Source organism: Desmodus rotundus, chromosome 10 (assembly GCF_022682495.2).
Source record: "Desmodus rotundus isolate HL8 chromosome 10, HLdesRot8A.1, whole genome shotgun sequence".
Lineage (NCBI taxonomy): Eukaryota > Metazoa > Chordata > Mammalia > Chiroptera > Phyllostomidae > Desmodus > Desmodus rotundus.
Window position 1 is genome coordinate 110,832,685 of NC_071396.1, and position 25,393 is coordinate 110,858,077.

The 25,393-nt window shown below is 41.7% G+C and overlaps 1 protein-coding gene across 1 annotated transcript in view; it reads left to right on the forward strand.

The window, feature by feature from the left end:
* The first annotated feature begins 267 nt into the window (after window positions 1-267).
* The window catches only part of C10H18orf63 (chromosome 10 C18orf63 homolog), a 46,139-nt gene continuing 21,013 nt past the window's right edge, over window positions 268-25,393 (forward strand). Inside the window, exons 1-14 of the mRNA XM_053912253.2 lie at window positions 268-368; window positions 1,583-1,751; window positions 4,039-4,117; window positions 5,856-5,912; window positions 10,406-10,517; window positions 11,081-11,122; window positions 12,609-12,685; window positions 13,875-13,984; window positions 14,810-14,906; window positions 15,014-15,099; window positions 16,248-16,431; window positions 20,695-21,735; window positions 21,920-22,009; window positions 23,269-23,293. Of these exons, the coding sequence (XP_053768228.1) occupies window positions 1,618-1,751; window positions 4,039-4,117; window positions 5,856-5,912; window positions 10,406-10,517; window positions 11,081-11,122; window positions 12,609-12,685; window positions 13,875-13,984; window positions 14,810-14,906; window positions 15,014-15,099; window positions 16,248-16,431; window positions 20,695-21,735; window positions 21,920-22,009; window positions 23,269-23,293 (2,134 nt within the window). The 5' untranslated portion in view covers window positions 268-368; window positions 1,583-1,617. The remainder of the gene's footprint in view (window positions 369-1,582; window positions 1,752-4,038; window positions 4,118-5,855; window positions 5,913-10,405; window positions 10,518-11,080; window positions 11,123-12,608; window positions 12,686-13,874; window positions 13,985-14,809; window positions 14,907-15,013; window positions 15,100-16,247; window positions 16,432-20,694; window positions 21,736-21,919; window positions 22,010-23,268; window positions 23,294-25,393) is intronic.

Consider the following 25,393-nt stretch of genomic DNA (forward strand, 5'->3'; position numbering starts at 1 on the left):
AGGAACAGAATCACAGAAATGGAGATAACATGGAGGGTTATCAGCAGGGGAGGTGGAAAAAGGGGGAAAAGGTACAGGGAATAAGAAGCATAAATGGTAGTTAGAAAATAGGGAGAGGTTAAGAATGTTATAGGAACAGGAACTACTATAAAGGACACATGGACAAAATCAAGGGGGAGGGTGGAGGTGGGGGAGGGAGGGGGGTTTGGCTGGGGTGGGGTGGAGGGGTGGGGAGAAAAGGCACACAACTGTAATTGAATAACAATAAAAAAATTTTTTTTTAATGTTACAGGAAATGGAGAAACCAAAGAACTTATATGTGCAACCCATGGACATGAACTAAAGTGGGGGAATGCTGGTGGAAGGAGGTGTGCAGGGTGGAGGGGAATAAAGGGGAGAAAAAAATGGGACAACTGTGATAGCATAATCAGTAAACTATATTTATAAAACAGAAAAGTGGAGCTTAAATTCCAGTTTTTCTTTAAAGTGGTATGTAAGGCAGACTTCAAAGGTGAGTTTTCACCTGTGAAATGTGTCCCTAGTAGAAGTTTTACAGCCAGATAATTAGTAGAAAGGGAAACTATGTAATTTAGAGATTCAGTAAAGATTTTCTTTCATGCAAAATGATGAAAAATATATTCCTTAAACTTGACTGACTTTTCAGAGATAACCTGAAACAGCAGAACACTTTGCTATACATTTTGATTTTTAAAAAATTATTATTGTCATAGGAAAGATCGCAATGAAACCTTAAGAATAGCCAGGAACTTTAGAAGGACTTTATTAAATAAAGACAGTATGATAGAAATGTATCTAGTACCTAGAGCAGAGTAGGTATTTAATGAACAGTTGGTGTTTTATTATTATTTGTACTCAAATGATTCTATTTGTGGTATAAAACCAGATTTGAAATTCTAAATTATATAGTTGGGGTGACAAGAGTGTTCTAAAATGTATTGTAATGGTTGTGTAACTCAGTAAATAGAATAAAAACTATTCAATTGTACACTTTAAATGAGTGACTTGTATGTTATGTGAATTATATCTTAAAACACGTACCAAAAGAATTCTAGGTTATTAGAGAGCCTGAAGTACAGGGAACCAATGGTGAAGGGAAGGAAACCAGGACTAAAGGGGAGGCTGCCAGGAGCAAGGTACCACGCTAAATGTGGGGAGAGATATAGAAATCTGTAACACAATCTTTGCCTAGAAGAGACTTAAATTTTTGATTAGAGCAAGATGTTTTTATTGATTGATTTTAGAGAGTGGGAGGAAGGGGGAGAGAGAGAGAAATATCAATTTGTTGTTCCACCTACTTGTGCATTCATTGGTTGATTCTTGAATGTGCCCTGACTGGGGATCTAACCCACAAGCTGGGCATATTGGGATGCTCCAACCAACTGAGCTACCTGGCCAGAGAGCCTTAAAGGTAAAATGGCAGTGATATTTAACTGCTGAAGTTTGCTGATTTATTTTTATTATCTAACTCCAACACAATATCAAGTATTCTGATGAGTTGGTGTTGAAACCCTGTTGGTAGGAGGGTTTACTAACTTTTTATTGATGGGCGTTTGGTTTAAAGGCCTGGTTGCTGAGACGTTCGGCTGACAAGAAGAGATGAGCGACCCCAGGCAGCAGTCACTGTTCTTCGTCACGGTCCCAGATTTGCAGAGACTCTGTGCTGTCAGGGCGACACTGCGCCATGGGGGGGCAGATGCTGAGGTCAGGAGCACACAGCTGAAGATGTGCAGGTGAGAAATACATTCTACTACGACACTTCCCAAAGCTTCTGAGACCTGTAAGAGCTGTTTTAAAACAAAATACTCATTCACTCATTCTGTGTATATAATTGTAAAACAAATTCAGTTTTGTTCTGTGCAGGTACAGAAGACTTAAAATACTTGAGGTAGACTGTCTCACTGTGAGTTGTTATATTTATGACTTCTTGTGTGAATTTTTTTAAAAGATTTTATTTATTTATTTTTAGACAGAGGGGAAGGGAGGAAGAGAGGGAGAGAAACATCAATGTGTGGATGCCCCTTGCTTGCCCCCTACTGGGGACCTGGCCCGAACCCAGTCATGTGCCCTGACTGGGAATTGAACAGGTGACCCTTTGGTTCGCAGGCTGGCACTCAATCCACTGAGCTACACCAGCCAGATGTGTGAACTTTTTAATTTAAAATTTTTATAGACATTGATGAATTAAATCAGGCTCCCAAAAACTTAGAAGTAGCAATTAATAAATACTGAGTACCTTCTGTTTATGAGGCACTTTAAGAGATACTGTGAACATTTTAGATTAATATAATTTCTTAACATTCAGGTCAGTATAAGAGTATTTCTGAAGAGTATTTTTCCAAGAACGCTGTTGAAATGCCCACTCCAAGACAGTCTTTGAAAAGCAGCTGAGTGGAGGATCCACCATGTTAGTCCCTTACCTGGTTTGAGGCGGTCAGAGGAAGACTTTGAGAATACGTGGTGGGATTCTACCTGTAGCTGAATTTCTTGAAGATGAACAAATGCTTCTGAGACTGCTAGGAGTCAGAAATAAGAAAGACACTTGGGTATCCTCCATTTTCTCTTATTCACAAAACTTTTTTCACCCATTGTACATATTTCCACCCAGGGGCATCCAGCAGCCTGTACCCTTCCTGCTAACGTGCAGTGTGATAGCAGTTACCTGTGACCCCTTTGGGAAACACATAGATAGAAAACGTGTGTGAGATTTTCTGCTGTTGCTCTCAAATTGAAGGAGACCATGGCCACACAGTGGGGTGTTGTCAATCGTCCTCCCAGTAACTGAGAGGCTGAGACAAAGGCAGGCCCTGCAGAACCACGTACCATATCTTTCGGACTATATGACGCACCAGACCATAAGACACACCTAGGTTTTAGAAGAGGAAAATAGCGAAAAATTTTTGAAGCAAAAAATGTGGTCCTGCTCCTGCCTCCTGTGACCCTGCTTCACCGCCGCCAATCCCCCCACCCGCCCCTGCGAGTGAGGTAAGCTACATTCGGACTATAACTCGCACCCCCATTTTCCTCCCAAATTTGGGGGGAAGGGTGAGTCTTATGGTCCGAAAAATATGGTGCCCGCCGCACCAGGGTTCTGACAGAAGGGGAGGCTGCCAGGAGCAGTTGTCTAGTCTCCCTTTTTGAGGTAACCCCCCACAAATTCTCATGGTTTTTAAAATTTGTTTCCTTGATGATTAGTAATTTGGAAAATTTTTGTATTTCCAATTTTATTCCTTTTTGTGTTTTTCCGACCTTCTCCTTGATCTTTGAAGCAGAATTATTGATGATAATTTCAATTGTGGTAATTTTTGTTCTAAATTTATTTGGCTGCTGAATGCTAAACTAAAACCATTAATGTCATTCTGGCTTGGAAAAAAATTCATTTTTGAAGGAAAAGAATCCAGTCAATAATTCTAGCGTTGAAGTAGTTGGTAACTTTACTGATAGTTGAATCCTTAGACTGCCCCCCTTGTTCCCCCAGCCACGTAAAAAACAAAGGAAAATGGAAGAAACTGGAGTTAGAAGAGATGGATTCTTTAGTGTTAAGACTTCTTCAAGTCTATAGTTAGGATGGAAATGGGGCTTTAAAAGAGGAATTCTCATTCACAGATGAAAGAGGTTAGGTCATTCAGATGCAGGGACAAGTTTACATGTTAATATCAGTATCTAAACTTTTATAATTCTATTAATTCAAATCTTGGCTGAGTGCCTCTAGTGTTCAAGGTACCACGCTAAGTGTGGGGAGAGATACAGAAATCTGTAACACAATCTTTGCCTAGAAGAGACTTAAATTTTTGATTAGAGCAAACCGATTTTTTTATTGATTGATTTTAGAGAGTGGGAGGAAGGGGGAGAGAGAGAGAAATATCAACCCACAAGCTGGGCATATTGGGATGCTCCAACCAACTGAGCTACCCGACCAGGGCCAGAACTAAGTGATTTTTAAATGTTCTGGTAAAGTAAAAACAGACAGTAGGCAAGTCCACTTTAAAATTAACACTTTCATACATTTCATCTCCACAGGCAATTGCTGTTTTTACACCAAGATATTCTTGCATCACCTGTGCCTGGAATATTTAGCCAAATTTGGGTGGTGATGGCGGTTAGTATTTTAACATTTTATATATAAAGTATTACTACTAATTACTTTGGGCAATACTGGTACACAGTAATTCAGGTACTAATTATAGCTTAAATTAAAGATGGTTTATGAAGATAAGTTATATTGTTTTGTAGTTTGATTGACCATTAACAGACTTTAACTTCGATAAACCTGATGTTTAAAATTCATTTTCATGGTTCTAATATTTAGTTTTCCATGTCATAAATGTTAAGATAAAGAGTAGGAATGAGGATGTTGTAGCAGAATTTTTTAAGATACAATCCTTTTCTCATATTTTATTCTTTACAATTACACTTAATATAAAGGAAGAAAGTTCTCATTCCAACAAATCTCTAATTGCTTTTACACAATTTAGATCAACATATTTTTTTAATTTGGAAATTTAATTTTTACACTTAGTAAAGATTATATTTCCCAGTGCTATATATAACTGGGAATGATAATGAAGTACCAAAAATCTTTATAAAAATGATACTCTCCTGAGATTTCTGTTAAAAATCTTTCTGAAAATCCTCTTACTCTGAGGTTTTAATTCCCCAGAATCTGGTGAAATCAACATTTGTTAACAGTGCTGATAAGCCATATAGAATATTCGGGTCTTTTCTTTTTCTTCTAGGTTATGTGGCTATATGTCCAGCTTTTTCTTTTCATCTTTAATATGGTTTTTAAGAAGAACAAGCTATTAGTGAACAAGTAGACACTAATATCTCTTAATTGTGTTTTTTTTTTCTACCTGAAGAATTTATGAAACAAAGAGGAGACTGTTTTAGAGTTCTAGTAAATTCAAGTATTCTAATCTTAGAATAGCCATCTGAAAAATATGTTTTGCTTTTTTACAAATAGATTGCATGCTATAATAAATTACAAAAATATTTAAAATGGAATTTTCATGTGTACTATTTTGAAACTTGCCTTTCACTTTCTCTTTAGCAGCCTCTCCTGGATGTCGTCCGTGTCCGTACACACAGCCTTCTCGTTTCTAAGGCTGTGAACTTCTGCTGTAAGGGCACACAGTGGGTTGATTATCACTTTCTGATGCACACCTTCAGCTTCTAGTGTGCTCTTGCAAACAGTGCTTCAGAAAGCAGCATTGGAATTTATTATTTGCATTTTTCTGGTAGTTTCTAGGGGTTGAATTCTTAGAACTGAGATTGTAGCACATTTTAACTATAATCTCGATACTGTGAAATTGCTCTCCTAAAAGCTGTACTAGATTACATTTTAACAAACCGTGTTTGAAAAGTTCTGTATTTCCACGTGCCCACAGACACCGGGTATTTGCAGACTTTCCACATCTGCCAATCTTTTAGGTCACCAGTACTGGTTGTTAATTTGTATGGCTTTCATTGGTGAGCTGGAGTGCCTTGGCCATTTGAACTGTCTCTTGATGTTCCATTTATGTCCCCTTTCCTTGTGAATGTCTAAAACATACTATATATAAAGAAACATATTAATATTTATTATATGAAACTTACTGGCCTCTTTCATCATATGGTCTCTGGGTTCATGTCACCCCCAGAAAGGCTTTCCTCCCTTGGGGGGAATCCACCCACAGATGCATGTCAGGAAGAGGTTGGCGTCCCCGAGGTGCAGGGGCCGTCTGAGAGACGTCCAATTCTGTGCTCTCTGCTGCAGAGCCTTTAAAGTCTTTTAGGTATTGCTTTATTTAATAACACATTTGTTAAATCATTTTTATAAATGTGGATTTTTGTTATAGATACCATTTTATAAAGCTGGAAAACTTAATGCCTATCTTGAAAAATATGGAGCTGAGGTAAGTGTTTAAAAAGATATAAATCCATATGTTGTTTATATTGATTTTGTATTCAACTTCTTTTGTCAGCCAACAGAACCTGGAGTATCTTTCTCATAAGTGCATGTGAAAGAGCAGAACAATTGTTTTCATTTTGTAGAGACAGAGGGGAAGGGGCTTAATTTTTGCTGGGTAACTTCTTGTGGGCATTTTACCTGGCTTAGTCTTACTTATCATACATAGCTGCCAAGAAGTGATAGTCTCATTCTACAGATGAAGAAAAACCCTGAGATAAAAATACTGTTTGTAACACTATAGCTAATAAGTGGAGACACAAAACAGTATAAATGGTATTCGTGGTGATGATTCTGGATCTTAGCAAGGAAAATAGGAATACATGGGTTGAGCACCTTGTGTGTCCCGGTTACTCAGGGCAAGGAGACATGGCTGGCGCTCACGTCACATCTCCACTTGTCTCTCGGAGGCACTGTACCCTCCCTTACTCCAGCAGGCCGACCTGCTGAGGTCCAAGGGACTGAGGCTTCTGGCCCTCTCCAAGATGAGGCGTGTCCTTTAGCATCTAGGAGGATGATGAGGTCTCCCCAACCCCGGAGGTGCTCACACAGTTCCCTGAGGAGCCTCTGAGTCACCGGACAGCAGGTCTCAGCCATCAGTCACAGTCCGCAGGAGAGCAGTGTTCTCCAGGAACCATGTGGAACGGTGTTGGTGTCATCTTTGTGCTAACACAGGTCTCAGCTATGAAAACCAAATTCACAGGGTACCATTTATCTAGGACTAGAAGCTAGGTCTTTCATGGATCTCTACAAAACTCTGTCCTTTAGCGTGACAGGTGTCTCAGTTTAGTGGAGATCCCGTTGCTGTCTTACTGGCTGCTTGTGGAGAATGTAACCTTGTTAATGTATTGACTTAAAGGTCAAAATTGTGCTGTTTTTTGACAAGTGTGTCACAAAAACAATAGATACAATATGATTTTAGAGATGAATTCTAAAGATTAAGTTATTTTTAGCATAAGAATAGATCACATTTGAGTACTGAGTTAGTAAACAAATATTTATACCAAGTATATATATCTTAAGATTATAAGAAAAAAATAAAAAATTAAGAAACATAGCTTCCGCAGTCATTATACACTAATAAAAACACACTTTATGAACTATTTTCTTCCAGTCTTTTACTTAACATCTTTGGCTTTATCACTGCAAGTTGTCCAGTGTCCAGAGTCTTTTTGTTTATACTCTTACCCTTTTTCCACTTATCCCAGTTCCCCATTGTTACTAAGTAAACTTGCTTTGTCCCCTTCCCCAGACTTCCAGATCCCAAATGCCTTGACACTCATAAGCTTTCTCCCAGCCTGACTTTCTTTCCCTCTTGGGCCTTCACGGTTATGCTCAATTTTTCTCTTTATGGATACTTTCTAGATAATAGTAATTGTAGTCAGTGGATATTTATTGAACACCTATTATATGCTGAGCACCCTACTTGCTTCTGGAGTTAAAGCCATTAACCAGATAAATTCCCTGCCCCAAGGATAAATTTTCCTCCTTTTTAAAAAGTTTTTGGAGTTTGTGTAGAATTTTTATTATTCTTTCTATAAATGTTTGGTAGAATTCACCAATAAAGTTATCTGGGCCCGGAGTTATTCATAAAGGAAGGAATTTAAGTACAATTCAGTTTCTTTAATAGGTAATGGAGACATTCAAGTTTTCTGTTTCAAGGACTATGTCTGTTTCATCTAAGGCGTCAGATCGGTGACATAAACTTACTTATGGTGTCGCCTTGTTTTCCCTGGCTGTGGAGTCTGTAGTGATGTCTCCTCTCTTGTTCTACTTATCAGTAGCGTGTACCCTTTTTTCCTCCCTTACCAGTCTTGCTAGAGGCTTCACAGTCTTACTGATCTCAAAGAACAGCTTTGGTCTCTTTGATTTTTCTCTGTTTTTTATTTCATTGATTTTCATTTTGGCCTTTATTATTTCCTTTCTTATGCTTATTTTGGGTTTATTTCTATTGTTTTTTCATTATGGGGAGATGCAAACACAAATGAAACGTGATCCCATGCAGTGGTGATGATAGTGCCTTTGGGAATAACCAGGAATTGGCATCGGATGTAACAGGAAGCTAAGCTGGATCTAGGCAAGACAGCACATCACAGAAAAGGCCTGGCACTGTCCAGCCCAGTGGCTGGGGGAGGCTGCCCCCAGCCCGCACACAAAACATGAAGCCTCACCTAAGGCCACGATGTCACTTGATTTGTGCTTGCTGTTTTCAGTTACCAAGCCCTTCTTACCTTCTCACCCAAGCCCTTGCCCACAGAGTACTAGACTGAACTTTCTCCATAGGACAAGGTCCAGTAAGGCACGGGGTACATCTGCTTCTGTTCACTCAGCACAGAGCTGAGCTCACAGCAGGCACCCAATGAAGGTGCTGAAGGAATAAATGAGTAAACGCATCTCCTGGGAAACCTTGTTATCAAAAATAAATGATCCTTATTTTCCTTTTTCTAGTGTCTTAAGGTGGAAGTTGATGTCACTGATTTGAGAACTTTTTCTTTTCCAACAGAGACACACTTAAGTGCTATAAATTTCCTCGTAACCATGTTTGGCTTTCATTTTCCTCAGTTCAAAATACTTTCTAATTCCCCTTTGATTTCTCTGACCTATAGGTTAGTTAGAAATGTGTTATGTAGTTTGCACATATTTGGGGGTATTCTAGGGATTTTTTAAATCCTCACCTGAGGATATGTTTATCAATGTTAGAGAGAGAGAAACATCGGTCAGTTGCCTCCCACACGCGTGCCGGCCGGCGTTGAACCACAGCCTTTTGGTAGATGAGACGACGCTGCAACCTACTGAGCCACCCGGGCGGGGCCAGAGATCTTCCTGTTACTGTCTTCTAATTTAACTGTAGCTAGAGGACGTGTTTTGTATGCCCTGAATGTTTTAGAATTTACTGAGGCTTGTTTTATGGCCCAGAATATGGTCTGCCTTAGAAAATGATTCTTGTCCCCTTGAGGTGAATGCGTATTGTGCTATTATGTCACACAGTCTACAAATGTTAATTGGGTCACATAAGTTGAGAGTGTTAAGGATATCCTCACTTCCTGTCTACGCGTTTTATCAATTATTGAGAAAATATGGTACAGAATTTGCCCGCAACTGTAGCAGACGGGATCAGTGAGACCACTTTTGCCCTGGAAGGCATCCCGGGCACCAGTCAAGATGTGTATGGAGGGTACAATTGCCCTAGCCTTCCTCTTGGCATGCCACAGCTGCGGTGAGCCCCTGCATCCCACTGAACCTGGGATGAATTTGGCTTCCTTAGGCAGATCCGGATAGTTGATGGGATTTGTTCAGCTGCCTGGGTCCTGGACCCTGGGGGCACATGTGAAGCCAACATTGCAGCTTGGCCGCCGCCCGCTGCTTGGAGCCCTGTTGGCAGGAGCCCTAATTCTCTGTGAGACAGGTGAACAGATTTGGTCCTATCCCCACCAACAGAATGCTTACTTGCATCCTAGGAAATTCACTAGAAGCCCAAACGGTATGAAAATGAGGGGGATGATGTTGGGAGACAGTTCTCCTGGGCACCGTCTCTTTTCTGCATGTCCCGCCAGCAGAGGCACATGCAGCATTTCCCTCTGGGCTGTGTTTGCACAGGTGGGAAGAGAACACAGCCTTGGTTCTCTCCGCAGCCCGGAGTAGCTTCCTCACAGGCTCGTGCTGATCCATACTCACAAGGGGCTCTTCGGTCTCAGAGTCTGCTCTCTGTGTGGCTCCCTCACCTCCAACTCTTTGTCTCCCAGACTCTACCTCCCTTGTCTCCCTGGACTGTCAGCTGTGTCTCCTCAACCCAGGGACCCCCCTGGCTCTTCCAGAACCCCCACACCCCCGCACCGTGCCTGGAAACCCACTTCAGTCAGCGTGTTGGTCTCTGTCTCTTAAGGACTGCCCCTCTTTGTTGCTTGATGCACAGTGTCCTGTGAGCCATTGTTTCATACGACTTGCCCAATCTTTAGTTTGTCTCAGGTGGGAGGCTAAGCCTGCATGCTACTCCTCTCATTGGTCAGAAGTCCTACTTTTAAAAAATCCTCTACAAGGAGAGATGCTTTGCTGGTGCCCATGTAAGTGTTTCATTGTTTTCAGGAGCTGAACTAGATGGCTGCACAGTAATGAGGAATATTACAGTGCCGTTCTGGTTGGTATCTTCTGTGCAGAGCAGGCCATGGGGTAAAGCGTCAGGGCCTAGCACAGGTGCTCTAGAGGCTTAGGGTTCTGGGTCAGGACAAGCAGGGAGAGTCAGGCTGTCATGGCTTCAGAGAGAAAAGAGTTCAACGCTTCTTAACCTTAGGACCGGCCACGGTGACCATGGCGATGACTACAGCTTACATCCAGAACAGCCCAGCCTGTGGGGGGTGGTCCAAACGCAGGCATTTCCTGTGAGTTTGTAGGGACATACTGATTGCTGTAATTTACTCATATTTTGTCCTTTAACCTTTCTAGGTGGAGGCACCACAAAGAGTAATTCCTGTAATTCTTCAAAACTGCCTTTCATACTCACTCACAGCTAGACTTGCTCCAGCCTGGAATAAAACTGGCCATCTCTTGGTGCAAGGTGACTTTATCTCTTTTAGTCATTGTGACTTTCTGAGGCAGGTTACTTCTGTTATGGGAATCTGCTTTCAGGAAATAGTTAGTAGAGCGTAGCCCCACCCAAGCATTCTCAAGCAAGCCCACAACAACATAAATGTCGTCTCCTTGCTTGGGGATTATATCCAGAGGCCTGCTGTTGTTTCTTTAAAGAAATATGTTTATTATATAATACTTGATGCTTAGAAGAAAAAAATACAAGTGATGAGAATTACTATAAAATAAACAGAAATTACTAATATTGCTGGAACCAAAATGGTATTGAGTTTTATGTCGAGGTCTGACCATTTTATCAGCATTTTATACTGCAGAATAAATATTTAAGGGTATAATAAGGTATTTTTATCCTTTTAACTGAAGAGATAATTTTTTAATGATTATATTCTTTATGTGAGCTGACATTTCTTTGTATAAAACTGCATTTTAAAGAATTTTCCTTAACTTTGATAATTTTACATAAAAAGGTTATATTTATCAAGCATGATTTATGGGTTATAATAATATGGTATATCCTATCAATTTTTTAAGGAAGAGAGTTTCTTTCTCAGATGGGGAAGCAAAATGCTGTTGGTAAGTAAAAATGCTTAAGTTAATAGATGAAACATTAATATATTAACCGTTGTTGAAGTGTTACAGATCGTTGAGTTGTTACAGGCGTGGTGGTTAGGTCGTATCAGAATTCACACAGGTGTCATTACAATCACAATTTCACCTGGGGAGATCACTTCTGATTCAAAGTACATAGCCTACCTCACTGAGAAAAGTTCACTTCTCTCAATTTGAATAAAAGCTATAATTTTTTTTCTTTACTTAAATAAAATTATGACTGTGAAAGAGTTTAATTCTTACAGCCACTTATAATGTGTAGTTTCCAGTAAAAGCTTTATTTCTTATGAGAGCATGATTCTTCTTTTAAAAAAAGTCTAAGACACAGATGATCTAAAATAACAGTTTATGATATGGTCTAACCTAATTCAGTGATGCTGCATTTTGCAGGCAGACAACTTCCTAAACAGTCGTCCCGAGAGAGCAGACAGGTGGAGGTCCTAAGCCCACGTAGACATGACTGATCGGGCGCGGCAGCTTTCCCCACCATTGGGGCACAGCCCCGAGTCCTGGGCTGACACCCGTAGTCCGCAGCGCTCCAATCTCAGTTGCCCTCCTCGTGCTAGTTCTTGCTTATGGGCAGCGGCCGTGATGTACTGCAGCTGTGGACGAGTGGGTTCCCCACCACTCTTCGTTCATCCGCGAGTACCACCAGGAGACGACAGCTGTCAAAGATTAGAGATGACAGTTTAGGAGAGCAAACTTCTCCACTTCTGTGTTAGAATTTTGCCTTTTACTGAATGTAGTATTCCACAGCCAGACTGACAAATTGGAAGTGTAGAGCTCCTGGGGTTTCCACACACTTAAGTTACCCTAAGACCAGTTCTCAGGTCAAGAAACAGAACTTTCCCAGTGCCCCCCCCCCCCCGCCCCTCCTGCTTTCTTCTAGGTGTCACCCCTTCCCAAGGTAACCGTATCTGACTTCAGTGAGTGCTTTTAATTAAGAGAAAGCAGGGCAGAAGCCCTGAGGCCACATCCGATCCAGGGGAGCCTGCCAGAGCACCTGAGGGCATTGCTGGGAAAAGACTGCTGGGGTCAGAGTCGGGCGGCACCTCCCGATTTAAGGAGACAGTCTCCATTTTGCACACAGAATAGGCGTCAGACTCGTAAGAGGAACTCATGGAGTTTTCCTCTCAACTGTGGGACCTCATTTCCCTTCCTGCAAGCCTGCCTGTGACGCCCCCACCGCTCGCCCACACGGCTGGCCCCCGCACGGCCACGTTGTCTCAGCCTCGGTCTTTCAGAGGCCTCAGCTGCGACTGCCAGGCACAGTGCGGGGCTGCCTTTCACTGTGCGTGGAGATCCGTCCATTCTTACCAGATGGGTAATTCTCCATACTTAATTTATTCCAAGTTGAATAAATTAAGTTCATTCTTTTGTTACTGAGGTAGTTAATTTGAGTGGTTAGAGTAGTAATTCCAGAAAGTATAATGAAATATTTTATTTTCAGTATTAGACATCAATGTAACAGAAACTCAAGTTTGTCTGAGCATAGAAGCTTATACAATCAGACTGCCGCCACCTGAGGTACCACATATTTTTATCTCTATGCTTAACTTTATTATATGTGCTAGATACTTAATACATTTTTATTGTTACATGCTAGCAGGTTTTGATTTTTAATGAGAAGAGTGATAAGATTTTTAAATTTTCAAAATCCAGATTAAATTTTTGATATATCGATGTTGTTATTAGTCCGTTTACCCAAAGAAATTATCGTCAGCTCAACACAGATCCAGTCATGTTATTCCCTTGCTCAAAAAGCTTTTAGTGGCCTTCAGGACTCCCCGCTACCCGTAACACCCAACAGCTACACATAACACTTCTTGCCTTCTTAGGAGAAGGGCATGTCATTTATTTTGCTGGCCTCGTAGCACCCAAGTACATGGCTGAACTGGTTTTGTCTGCATAAAGCACTCTCAAGTTTGGTCTCCATTGTACTTATTTTAGCAGACACACGGTCACACTCTTTATTACTGAAAAAGATGGACAGCTCTGGGAGGAGGTGGCCTGTCTGCACCCTAGAATGAGGCAGACTGACCGGCCTTCGAGTGGTGGCGTGGAAACCCACAGGCTCCTTGGGGAGATCAGGCCCCGCTCCCAGCATGACACGGCATGCACGGCGCCAGCTCTGCCCACAGGCCAGCTCCCACGGGGAGGAGGAAGGAGCTGTCCCAGCTCTGCCCACCAGATGAACCGCCTACCTGCCTAGGGGGGCGTGAAGCAGGCGCACAGCGACATCAGGGCGGTAGAGCTCCTGTGAGCACAGGAGCAAGCCCCAGAAACGAGGAGGAGCTCCGCTTTCTCCTTCCTGCCCAGCACTGCACGCTCAGCATGTGCTTGTTCACTTCATTCAAGTTCATTCCCTCCACTGTCATCTGTCCTTAGCCCCTCTCAGTCTCGCCGTACTTGCCTGCTCAATGGGGCATTTGTCAGGTCCCAACTGCTGGAGCAGTTAGCTCTTACGTGTCTGGGAAGCAGTGCAGAACAGGGGGTTCGCGTGGGCGACAGCGGGGACGGGGGAGCATGAAACACTTGCAGTAGTGTAGAGGAGAGACAGCGTGAGCTGGAACACGGACCACGTTACGGGCAGTGGCCGATCCAGTGTCACCGCAGCCTTCAAAATCATAGCTGCTGTGTGTGAGTCTTCAGGGTTTCTTTTTGTTGCCAAATTCTTTTAAGGACTTACACATTAAAATCTTATTTCTATTAACAGCTACAAGAATTTGGTATTTCTCAAAGTGTTATAAAGGACTTTGATACTCACAAGAATGCTGTCATTGAGGGACATTGGATTTTAAGCAACAGGTGCTACGTTTTGCCAAGGTGAGGTTTCAGTCTGTGGTATCTAGAGGCGGTGCATGCTGTACCGTTTTTCTCTAATTTTGCTTCAACACTGATATGTGCAAAAGTAGAAACCATTTTGTGAATTTTCAAAACTGAATTATAACTTTAAAGAGATATCACAACTATATTGTCATACTTCAGAAGCCATCAGTTCCCTCTATCAGGTGACTAAAATAGTTTTATTGTATAGTAAATATATGACATACCTTTATAATGCATTTTATTAGATCTATATTTAAAGTAAAATTTCTAGATATCTCATGAGATTAAAACTATTACAATAGTCTCAATATAACCTTGAGAACTTTTACATATAATTAATGATTCATTATTATTTGATACGAGTTAAGTTTGTACTACGTTCAGAAGAAAATGGCTTGTTACTAATATGAATAGGACTAGTGGGATGAAATTTTAACCTGCTTTATGAACAATAACATTAGCAAGCACGCAGATAATAATTTAATCATTCAGGAAAGGGTAGATGGGAAATACAGATTTAACTCGTATTTATTCAACTCTTAAACTTTTCCCTTAAGTCTAACAATTACCAGGCATATCTATTTGTGGCATATTAGTCATTATTTTCTGTTTATAACTGGCATGTTGTTTGCATCAATTCAATTTAGTTTTTCCCAAAAATTCTAGTTGAAATTTAAATACAGTGTATGTTTGGAATGAGGAACAAGTGATTAGTTTACCACTCATGTGTTGGTAGTTGCTAAATCTTGAACACGTCTAAATGGCATGGTTAAACCATCCCTAAGCATTGGCTCATGCTACGTCACCACTCACCTCTCACAGCATGAAAATGGGACAGATACTCAGCATTCTTCATGCCGCGCCTCCTGACTGCCCTTTTCACTCATACGCAGACTTCCAGACGCACTGGGATGACCTGGTAAGGGACAGAAACACACGCTACAAGTTACCTGGTTTGGCTTCTTATCATGTAATCTAAGTCTAGCTTTCTCTCCAGAGAACTTCAGCTTTGCTCTTCATTTTCAGTACGGCTATAAGCTTCCAGAAGACCCTGCAGGTGCTGAAGTGTACTGCAGCGTCCACTTCGGGATGCTGGGAGGGAGGACCTTTACATATCCTTTACACGCAGGTGGGGGCAGCTGCTCTCCACCCTGGTGTCGTGTCACTGTCACCCTTCTCTGTGTGCAGATGGAACCGCTCTCCTCTCCACTCCTTTTCATTTGCACGAGTTTTGTTTTTCTCAGCATCTTCCCATTTCTATTTGAGGGTGAGTTTCACAACAGCATTTCTTCCCTTAAAGTCTGTGCGACAGTTCAGACAGCGAGGGAGCTTGGGTAGACAGGAATAGCACTTACCAGATTTCTAGCAGACAGGTAGAAACTAATCATGGATTCTCCTTAGCTGAGGGCTCCCTCCAGTGGTATTTTGGTATTTCTAAAAGGGAGGAGTTAGAGTTAGTTTGACAAAGAATTTTATTTTTGGAAAACTGTTTTACAGGCAAAATTTAGAGGGCTTGACTTGTACTTGATGTACTCCATAGACTTAAGAAAACATCTTAACGTTAATTTTAAAACTCTGCACGTGAAAGAGCCCAAGTGAAGAGCTCGGGTGAAACTCTTCAGTCTGCATCCTGACCCTGTGGTCCCTGTCCTTTTGTGTTGTCACCTCTGGGTTTCAAAAGGGGGGAGAGAGGAGCCACAGTGTTCTTCCTCTGTCCTGTTTCCTAACCCAAATGGTAACGTAAAAGGAAAGTAGACAGAGAGGGATTTCGATCATTCCCTTTCGTAGATGCCAAGTCATTTTTCCAAATCCTCAGAAGAGTCTTCATCAGAAAAGCAGCTGCTCTGGAGCCTGAATGAAGTCTACCTGTGCTGCTTCTCTGCACTGACCCTTCCCTGCCTCTGGAGATGCAGCCTGCTTACGGTTGACTGTGACCTCTTTCATAATCTACGCAGGTCACAGTGGCTTTCTTAGAAATCATCTCTGCAGTGCCATAGTTTGCCAGTCTGTATAGAAAGCCATCTCCTAAGGATACAGTGAGTTGTCTTGATTGTGAGTATTAAAACAGAAGTAGTTAATATTATTCCTGTGAGGAAATGTGCTTTTTTACTTTGGATTATAAACTTGGAATGAGTTAGCTTGGAATAAATAAGCAAATGTAAAGGAGTTAGGATTTAGGTGTGCACACTTTTCAGCAGCTGCTGTGTCATACTTTTTCTCAGTCCACAAAGATGTCCCACTGTTCTTTAACACTGCTCACGTACCCTCTCCGCTGCGTCAGAAGTCAGCCCGTGCAGTTCTTCCCAAGGGTAGATTTGGAAGGCGTGTTGAAAAGTTTTCTTTCAGATGTAAAGTCCAAATTGCCCCATATCTGTGGACTTCCCATTAAGATGACCACGAAATCGTGCTACTACACACAAGAACTAACTAAACCACGTGTACAGGTAAGAGACCTGTGTCCTGTCAAGTTCTCTGGGACATGCTGTGCACCTGTCTGACTCAGACCTCAGCTCCGTGCTTCCCTAGTGGCTGTTAGTGTACTTACCACTTGTCGCTGCCGTTGGTTAGTGTGGCGCTTAGTGAGCTCTTGTCGACGTAGTTTACCGGTCTGTCTAGTGTGAGCCCCTGGACTGGGGACTGTGTCTATCTCCTCGTCCCGAGCACCTGGGACAAGAGTTCAGCTTTCCCAGTGAGTGGGTGACCTCACAGAATAGTTTGGAAACGTTTGCCTCATACAAACCCAACTTGACTTTGAACTTCTTCCACTTCATTTGAGTCTGAGTGATTGAAAAAGGCTTTGAGTGATTTCACTTATAGAGATTAAATTATCTCAATACCATTTTCATTGTAAGATGATGTGCTCAGTGAAATCTTATTTATGAAAAGCAAGGAGAAATTAAGTAATACTGGTAAAGAAAATATGATAGCTATCTTCACACTCACTGGAATAAGATATTTTTGATCAAAGAAAACAAAATTAAAAGGAAAGTTTTTAAAGAAAATCTAAGGAAGTTAAATTTTCAACAGTGATCTTTCTTTGGATAACAAATAGTTAACATATTTTCATCAAAGGCAAGATAAAAGTTTGAACAACTGGAACAGTTTGAAATAGCGTGTGAAGTAAATAAACACTTCCATGTCTGCTCGGTTGCCTCTCTGTGCATGTCAGTGTCCCCTGTTGCTTGCAGCTCCCGCTGCTCCGGGGATCTGCCCTTCCTGTGGCGTTGACACGCTGCGGCTCCAGCACGCTGCCTCATGGCGCTTCTTCAGCTTTTGCCAACATGCTGACTGTTTCATCTCTTTGTAATCCCCCACTGCAATTCGCCAGAGCCGGTGTGATAGGCCCCATTCATCCCCTCAGGCCAGGCTACATCACCCGCCACTAGCCAGCATGTGGAGCTTGTGTCCTCAGCAGGAGCAGCACCTCAAACCCATGGTCTAAATTAAAACCATGGCAGCTTAGACGGCTGGGCTGTGGGCAAGGCCATGTCCTCAGAAAGGAGTGTGGAGGGACAGATACCATCCACATCTCTGTGATGATGAATCTGAAATTTTTGCCCAGATATAACAGTTTAAAAAGTTCAATTGTTGGACAAGTCCAAACCTGAGGAATTTAGAGGATAGGCCACACTTTGTGCATTTTTACTGAATATGCACAAATAACACCCCTTTTTATTACAAAATCACAAGCATGTAATTCTGTAACATACCATCACACTCAAGCACACCGTAGGACGTTTTAGGTGGAATGTTCGAATTGCTGTCCATCCCGTGTGAGACATTCACGTACCCTCCCAGCCACACTCGAGTAAGCCTTACTTCTGCCGGCCTCTGTATTTATTGAATCCTAAATATTTCTAGCCCATGTCTGTTTTATCCAAATGATAAACTTAGGAAAATTTGCTTCTTAACTGTGAAATAACAGATTGGAAATTCAAATATAAAGATATTGCTCCTGAGAATAAAAATGGTGCCCACTCAATTTTATTTAGTACCTTCTGTATGCTAGCTGCTTAATTTGTGCATATTATCTCATTTAATTGTCAAAATAACCTCTTGGAATAAAGGATTGTTTTCTCAATTTTGCAGAAGAGGAAACTGAATCTGAGAGCATCCAAGTAGCCAAAGCCATACAGTTCAGTATATTGCAGAATTAGGACTGAAACCCAAAGTCAGATTCTTAATCCTGAAGTTGGAAAAAGTTGAGGTGCGTGGTTAAGATCCCAGGCTGCGGAGACAGGCTCTCTGGGCTTGAACTCCTTTACTCCTTGTGTAGTCTGGGCAACTTATCTGATCTCCCTGTGCCCCGGCTTCCTTGCTTGTAAAGGGGGCGTGGTGGCGGTGGTAAGAACAGCACTTGTCACAAACCGGGCTCTCTAGGAGGCTGGCTCTGAAATGGAGTCTAGTGCACATGATACTTACTGGGGACTACCATGGAATCAGCACCTACCAGGTGGGCATGGGGTGAGGAAGGAAGCCAGCTTGCCTGAAGGGAGAAGTCAGAAGCAAAGCAGGTGTCAGGTAGCCCTGGCCAGCCTGCCGTTATTTCATCTGTACCGCCTTGAACATACGTGTCTGTCTCACAAGGGCCTTTAAAGACCTAACAACAGTTCCTAGATATCTGATACCATGTCATGGCCCAGTTCCCCACCATCTCTGAGGTTTATTTGTAGGCATTCTATATAAGTCAGAATCCAAGCAAAGGCCATGGAACTTCATTTGGTTTTTATGTCTGTTAAGTCTCTTTCATTCCGTAACATTCCAAACCCACTTCTCTTTATTTAAGCCAGTTATTTCCTGGGAAAACTAGATCATTTTCCCTGGCAAATGTCCTACATCCCAGATTTGGCTGATTCTTCCTTGTATCATGTCATTTAAAGTTAATGTATTCTTCTAAACCCCGTATTTCCCACAAACCTGTGGTTGGATCTAAGTGTCCCTGAACTCTGGTTCAACTTCAATAAACACTCAAGCTGTGCAATGCGCAGCCAGATTTTAATAGATAAAACACATTTGATGGGTCATTTTGGTCAATCCATTCACATCTAAGAAGAGGTTAAAGCTTTGGGTTTCCTTCTGTAAGTTCATGTTAATGTACAAAGGTATATAAATTATGTGGAAAGTTTTAGAAATTAAAAGTCAACTTTAGAAATTTTAGTAATTAAGAAATTAAGAAATTCTAAAATTTCGAAATTTTAGAAATTAAGCCACATTTGCCAGTGACGCCTGGCAGAATAATGGTAGCAGTGCGGTGAAGTGTATGTTATTTGTGGGGTTATGACTTCCCAAAGCTTTGGTTTGTTGACCATTTAAGTATTTTAGGTTCTGTAAATTATTTATGATCTCATCTGCTGTTTCTGTGGGCCCTTGTTGTAGTCTTTTTATAAATTTTGAATATAAACCTAGAGGTTCCCCCCTTTGGGCTATTTACTGTATTTTAGAAATTGGAAAAATGAGTAAATAATGTATTGACAGGCTAGGGGGCAAAACAAGCTCCTGGGAATTATTTCCATCAGAGGTACACTTCTGAGTGACAGGTAGAGGTAAAACAGGTGTGAAGATAAACATATTCCAGATGCACACTCTGGAGAAGTTCTGTGTCAGGACACAGGTAGCCTATTCTTGTACGAGTCTGCCTATAATGAGCTGGTTTGTTTTTGCTTCTGTTTTTATTTTGGCATGCCAAGTACTAGGCATGTTGTTTGAAAGTTACTGTCGTTTGTGAAACCCAAGAGTCCAAAAAAAATAGCTGTTCTTTGATTTTCTATGATCGATTTTAACTTAGTTCTTTAACTCTATTTTTTATCAAATGGAAAAAAATTCAGTCTAGACACTTTAAAATGACTCAGTCACTTCTGGCAAGACATCTGCTGTGAGGAAGCACTTCATTCAAATGTAAGACCTGTTCTTCTCCTCCTGATAGCCTCTGTGTGCAGGGGAAGCCTTCGGAGAGGGTGGGCAGGGGTGTGTGGTAGAGGGTGTCCCCTGCATTTGCCTGTTGTCCACTTCAGGGCAGTGAGTGCCCCAGCACTGTTTCCAGATGCCTACGAAGCCAGTGGGTGGACCCTAGGCTTCTGCTAACTCTGCAGCTAAAAAACTAAAGACGTTCATAGTTAAACTTTTCATTAGCAGCTGCACACATGTGGCTTTACCTCCTGCCTGCCTTCAAAACATGGTGTGCGTGCACCTGATTGGTTGGTCCCAAATCACATCCTGAACCCTGGCTACAAAGCAGAAGATGTCCGATTTCGATTTCCCAGCTCTAGAAGGAACACTAGAGGAAGCGTGGGGTGGGCGTTGAACCCAGCCCCCATGTCCATTGTGCAGTCACAGCTGCACATGGCAGGAGTCGAGGGAGAAACAATGGAGTGACGAGACAGCAGCATGGGCTCGTTTGGAGGACAGCTGGTAGCTGATCATATTGTTAAAGTTGGTACACAGAATTTAAAACACGTCTTCATCTTCAAATATGTCATGAAAGGCTGGTGTCTGAAGAGGGGTACAAACCATAAGATATACATACATTTTCTCGAGAAGCCTCCTTTGGTTTTTGTTTCTGGGTGTTTTGGTTTGGTTTGTTGGTGGTTATTTTTTTTTACCTGTTTTACATATTATAGTGTTATGTCTGTATTTTGATGTTTTATATCATTTTTTTCCATGAAGTACCTTATTACATTTTTAAAATCTCTTAATCTGTATTCTTACAGGAAAACAAAATCAAGCCACCCAATCTGACCTCAAAACAAAGGTTCCAGTGCTCTCTGACTCGGGCCCCTTCCACGGGACCCACCCTGGCTCAACACCTTCCCGAGCGTTCAGCAGCCACAGACCACAAGGTGGAGCTTTGGGTCAGCCAGCAGAAGCCCCACAGGTGCGCAGAGCTGCCTCTCCATCCAGACTCTGCGCGGAGCACAAAGACAGCCCTGTCTGACAAGGCGCCGCTTGGACATGTGGAAGTACTGCAGCCCACCAGAGGAAACACTCAAGTTCAAGACACAAAGTTTAGCCCCCAAAGTAACATGGCCCCTAAATTCATACCAGTCTTCAAAAATCGATCAGTACAGATGAACAAAAAGGTCTTAGAACCTGGCAACCTGAAAAGGAAACAACACATTACATACCTAGAATCAAAAACGACGTTAGAATCTAAGTTGTTTTTGCTTAAAACCAGTGTGATCCAGAATGACAAACCGAAGTTAGACCCAGTTATTACAAAAAGATTCAATCGTGACATTCAGATGAATGCTAGGAATTTAAACCAGAAGACTTCTACAGCTCTGCAACAAAAAAAGACTGAGTCCTGTGAAGAGGTGACAAAATACCCCCCTTTTAACAGAAAATCATCAGCTGTGGGTATCAACGGAAGTCAGCGACTCTCTGATAGCTCAGGATTTCAGATGTCAGATAAGAATTTAAGTGTGATAAGAAGTGCTGTTGACCACCAGGTGAATGAGAAAGAAACTTTAACAAGCAAATACATAGCACAAGTTTTAGGGAAAGGACACGAGTCACTAAAAGTAGAAAGACCATACATTTTTGAATCCGACACAGAAATGGAAGATGCCCAACTGCTACAGCATCAATCAGTAAATCAAACTAAAGAAACTGATGTGAGTGACCACAGCCTGATAGAAAGTAAAGCAGCCCCCAGGTCCAAAAGAAAACCGCGTCAGGAGCCTTCAAACACTGTAAAGCAGCCTCGTTCCAGTAATGCCCGTCACGGACGATCCAGTTCTCCTATGAGCCAGGTAAGAAAACAGTTTTAATCTGGGGATGTTTTCATCTAGTAGACCGTGAAAACCCCTAAGTAAAGATTTAAAGGATTTTCCCAAAGTCCTCCAGAAGCACACTGAGACAAAAGTTGTGCCCTAACAGAACTGCAAGTATATATAGTTAATTTATTAAAGATGTGATTCTTTAATCTGATTGCAGATACATGACTTGGACAAATCAAAACCTGAGAAATCTCTCATCATCCCTCAGGCTTACAGCATGAATGCAAAAGCAGGAGCTATCCCTCAGGTAACTTAGGTGATATCTTTTGATTTATTTTTCATTCTGTTACTCGAATTGGAATTGCCAGGTTTAGGTATCTCCAACCTCTTGATAAGAAGTAGCTACTTTTAGAGTCCTTGAAGCCTTAAAATCAGCAAGGATATAGGAAATGTTGAGGACAGTACAGCTCTTGAGTCAGCACTGCACACAGCATTTGCTATGTGCAGCTGCGACCCCAAAGAGGGGTGAGGTGGAGAGAGGTCCCATTGCCTGCCCGGCCCGAGCACTGAGTGGGGGGCCGCCCGGCAGCCGCAGACTGCCCAAAGGTATGAGTCCACAGCCTCCGGAACACACACCTTCGGGGACTCTTCCCCAAGATGATTAACCTTCAGTGATGCTCCAATTCAGTTAAAATTGACTCCAAAAATATTGCAGTGGTGACTAAGGGTGAGCTCAAGATCCAGCTGATAACGCTGAGTCTACAGCACTGAATTCAGAAAGCCATGCATCTGGAAATTACATTTTTTCCCGTTCTGCCATCTGTCTATTCTAAGAACAAACACACTGCGAAAACGTCCACAAACACATTTTTTTGCATGGAAATATTGGAATACTTTCAATTCAAAATCTTTATGAGCAAACTAGAAAATGTTTTCTTTTTTTCTTCCAAATGCTATTTCCTTTTATAATTAACAGAATTGGCAGCCTGATTTGAGTTAACCAAAAGCTACTTAAGTCACCTATATATTTTACTGTGTGTTTTATGCAGTGTGTGGCACCTCCCCTTTTAATGCTCTCAGTAGGTGTGCGTTTGAATGCCTTAAAACTTTCACTTTTAAAATAAATGAATTCTATTCCAGATTTCATAATTTTTAGAAACACATCATTTTCCCACTTTGAATTACTTAAGACCTAAGACTATCTTTAAAACACAAAATCATTCCTATCACCTAGAAGGAATAACATAATGAGAAAAATTATGGGATATCATTATAGCAATCAATTTCCCTCAAATATAAAATTAATAAATGCCCCTATAAAAAATTGAGAAGCACAAAAGAGTTTCAAGAAAAAAGCTTGGAAAACCACCTGTAATTTCTCTTCATAGAGAAAAGCACTGGGAATGGTGAACGGACGCTCACACACTCCGGCAAACAGGAATTAGGCTCCATACGTGACGGTGGGCCCCCTTCCTCCCTCGACAGCCTCATTTTTCATGGTCGCGCACGTGGTCCACATGAACATAGTTAGCTGTGCCTGCTCATTGACACTGATGTTCTTCCCAGCTCTTCACCATGACGACCGCGTCGTGTGAGTGGTCTCAAACAGGTGTCTGCGAATGCCCGTTTATGTGACTGGTCTTGTTAGTTGAAAATATCTTTATTTCGCCCTTACTATTTCTACTATTGAAATTTATTTGCATTCAGTTTTTATTATTGAGAATGTGCTTGTATATATGACATGTTGGGGTGTCTGCCATATCTTTATGGACTTACTAAATTTCACTTTATCACAAACTGACAGAAATCCAACAGCCAGAGCCTGCCGTCACATAACCAGACTTGTGGAGTAGAGGTGTCTTGGTTTGCACCTACCAGAAGCTCGTGCTCTGTGCTGGTTGTGGGTGAGGTGCAGGGTCGCTGAAAGGGTGCCCTGGGCCCAGCCTGCTCTTCAGCACACCCTCCCGGCTCCTGGCAGAGACCTGCCAGCACGGGTGTACTAAAGCAAACGTCGAGAACAGCCTCCTGGTCCATGTTACGAATAAATTATCTAACATGTAAGGAGAGAGAAAAAGAACAGAGCTGCTCACTAGTAGTATTCCAGCTTTCAAACATTTTAGGTGTTTAATTTACAAAATGTGGTATAATTTTTGTGGTAAGATATTTTAAAAATTCTCAGTATTCCATTGAAAAAATCATTTAATTTTTTAAAAATATCAGAGAGCCAAGTTTAAGTGGAACTTTGATTTTTTAATGTGATTTACTGCTTTGCTACCTCTCTAAACCATTGCAATTAAATGCAAAAATGAACATGAACCCTACTTCATAACTGTAATATTAAATTTTTTCTCTTGAAATTCTGCCTAATTTCCTATATACTTTTACTGTAAGCATTTCTGTTTTCCAGAATTATCTCTTCTTTACAATTATCTTCTCACTTTCATAAGGAAATACCTCTAATTTAAAGCCCATCTCGAGTGTGTCTTTCTCATCTGGACACTGGCACAATAGGTGACTAGCAGACTGCAGGGGAGAGTGGCCGTCACTCTGTTTCTGAGGCTGTGGAGAGAACATTCGGCGCACGAGGCGGGCGATCAGTGTGTGTGCTGGGTAGCACAGTCGTCCGCAGCGGCACTCGTCCCTCCCACCCCACTCCCTGTGCCCGGCTGCCTTCCAGTGGCGTCCAGTGTCGTGCCGTCAATGATGACGGCTTACATCGTTAGTGCACCAAGCGAACTAATTAGAAGACAAACCCCCTGCTTAAGTAGTGTGTAGTATCTTCCAGTTCTTTAAGTAAATATCCTTGATTGTTCCTCCTCCATTCCATGAGTGTCTACAACTTAGAATTTAAAGTGTAGTAATTCATTTAGAGAAATGTTAACCTATATGGCAAGGCCTGCTGATGTTAGGTTCAGTCTGTTTTGTGGTGTAGAAGTAGGTTTCTTTTTATCTTACAATATTCATCCTAATGAAAGTTCCCCCCAAATACCTGTCTACACATGTGTGCCTGTGTCTGTGTGGCTCACCATTCATTTACTGTCCATGTTCGGGAAGCGGCTCTGGGCCAGATTTCTGTGCGGGGTTCACTGCAGAAATCAAGGAGGATTTTGGCTCATTTAAAGATTATAATTTCAAAAGCCAGAATAATTCTAAATTCAATTAAGGAAAACTAAATCGCACTTCCGTTAGGTTTTTGATGATCTGTGAGCATCGCGCACACCCCCTGCCCTGCCCCCAAATCATTCTTCACATTCCAATTGTGAGAGAGTTTTATAACCATTATAACTTTAGAGCCATCCAGGAATGGTTTCTGTTATCAAGAATCTTGTAAGGGCAGCCAGTGCGTTGAACCCTGTGACGGTCTGACAGAGTCCCTGCAAGACTCCCCTTCATAGAACCCTGAGAATACTTTTCATGTGCTGTGCGCGTTTTAAACTTCGTAGTGTTTATTGCTTGCTACATTTGTTTTTAGTTATATTTTTATGTTATACATTATTATACATTAGTTGTGCTTACTATATTAGCAATATTACTATAGCAAACAGGTAGAAAGTGTGGGTTTGTCATCGATTAGCTTCTGTTTGACCAGCTCACTAACCAGATTTTGCTCTGTTTTGAATTTCTCGTTGTCTGGTATGCTGGAACTAACAGTGTATTAGGTAGTTTATTGATACTTCAGAATGCTCAGTGT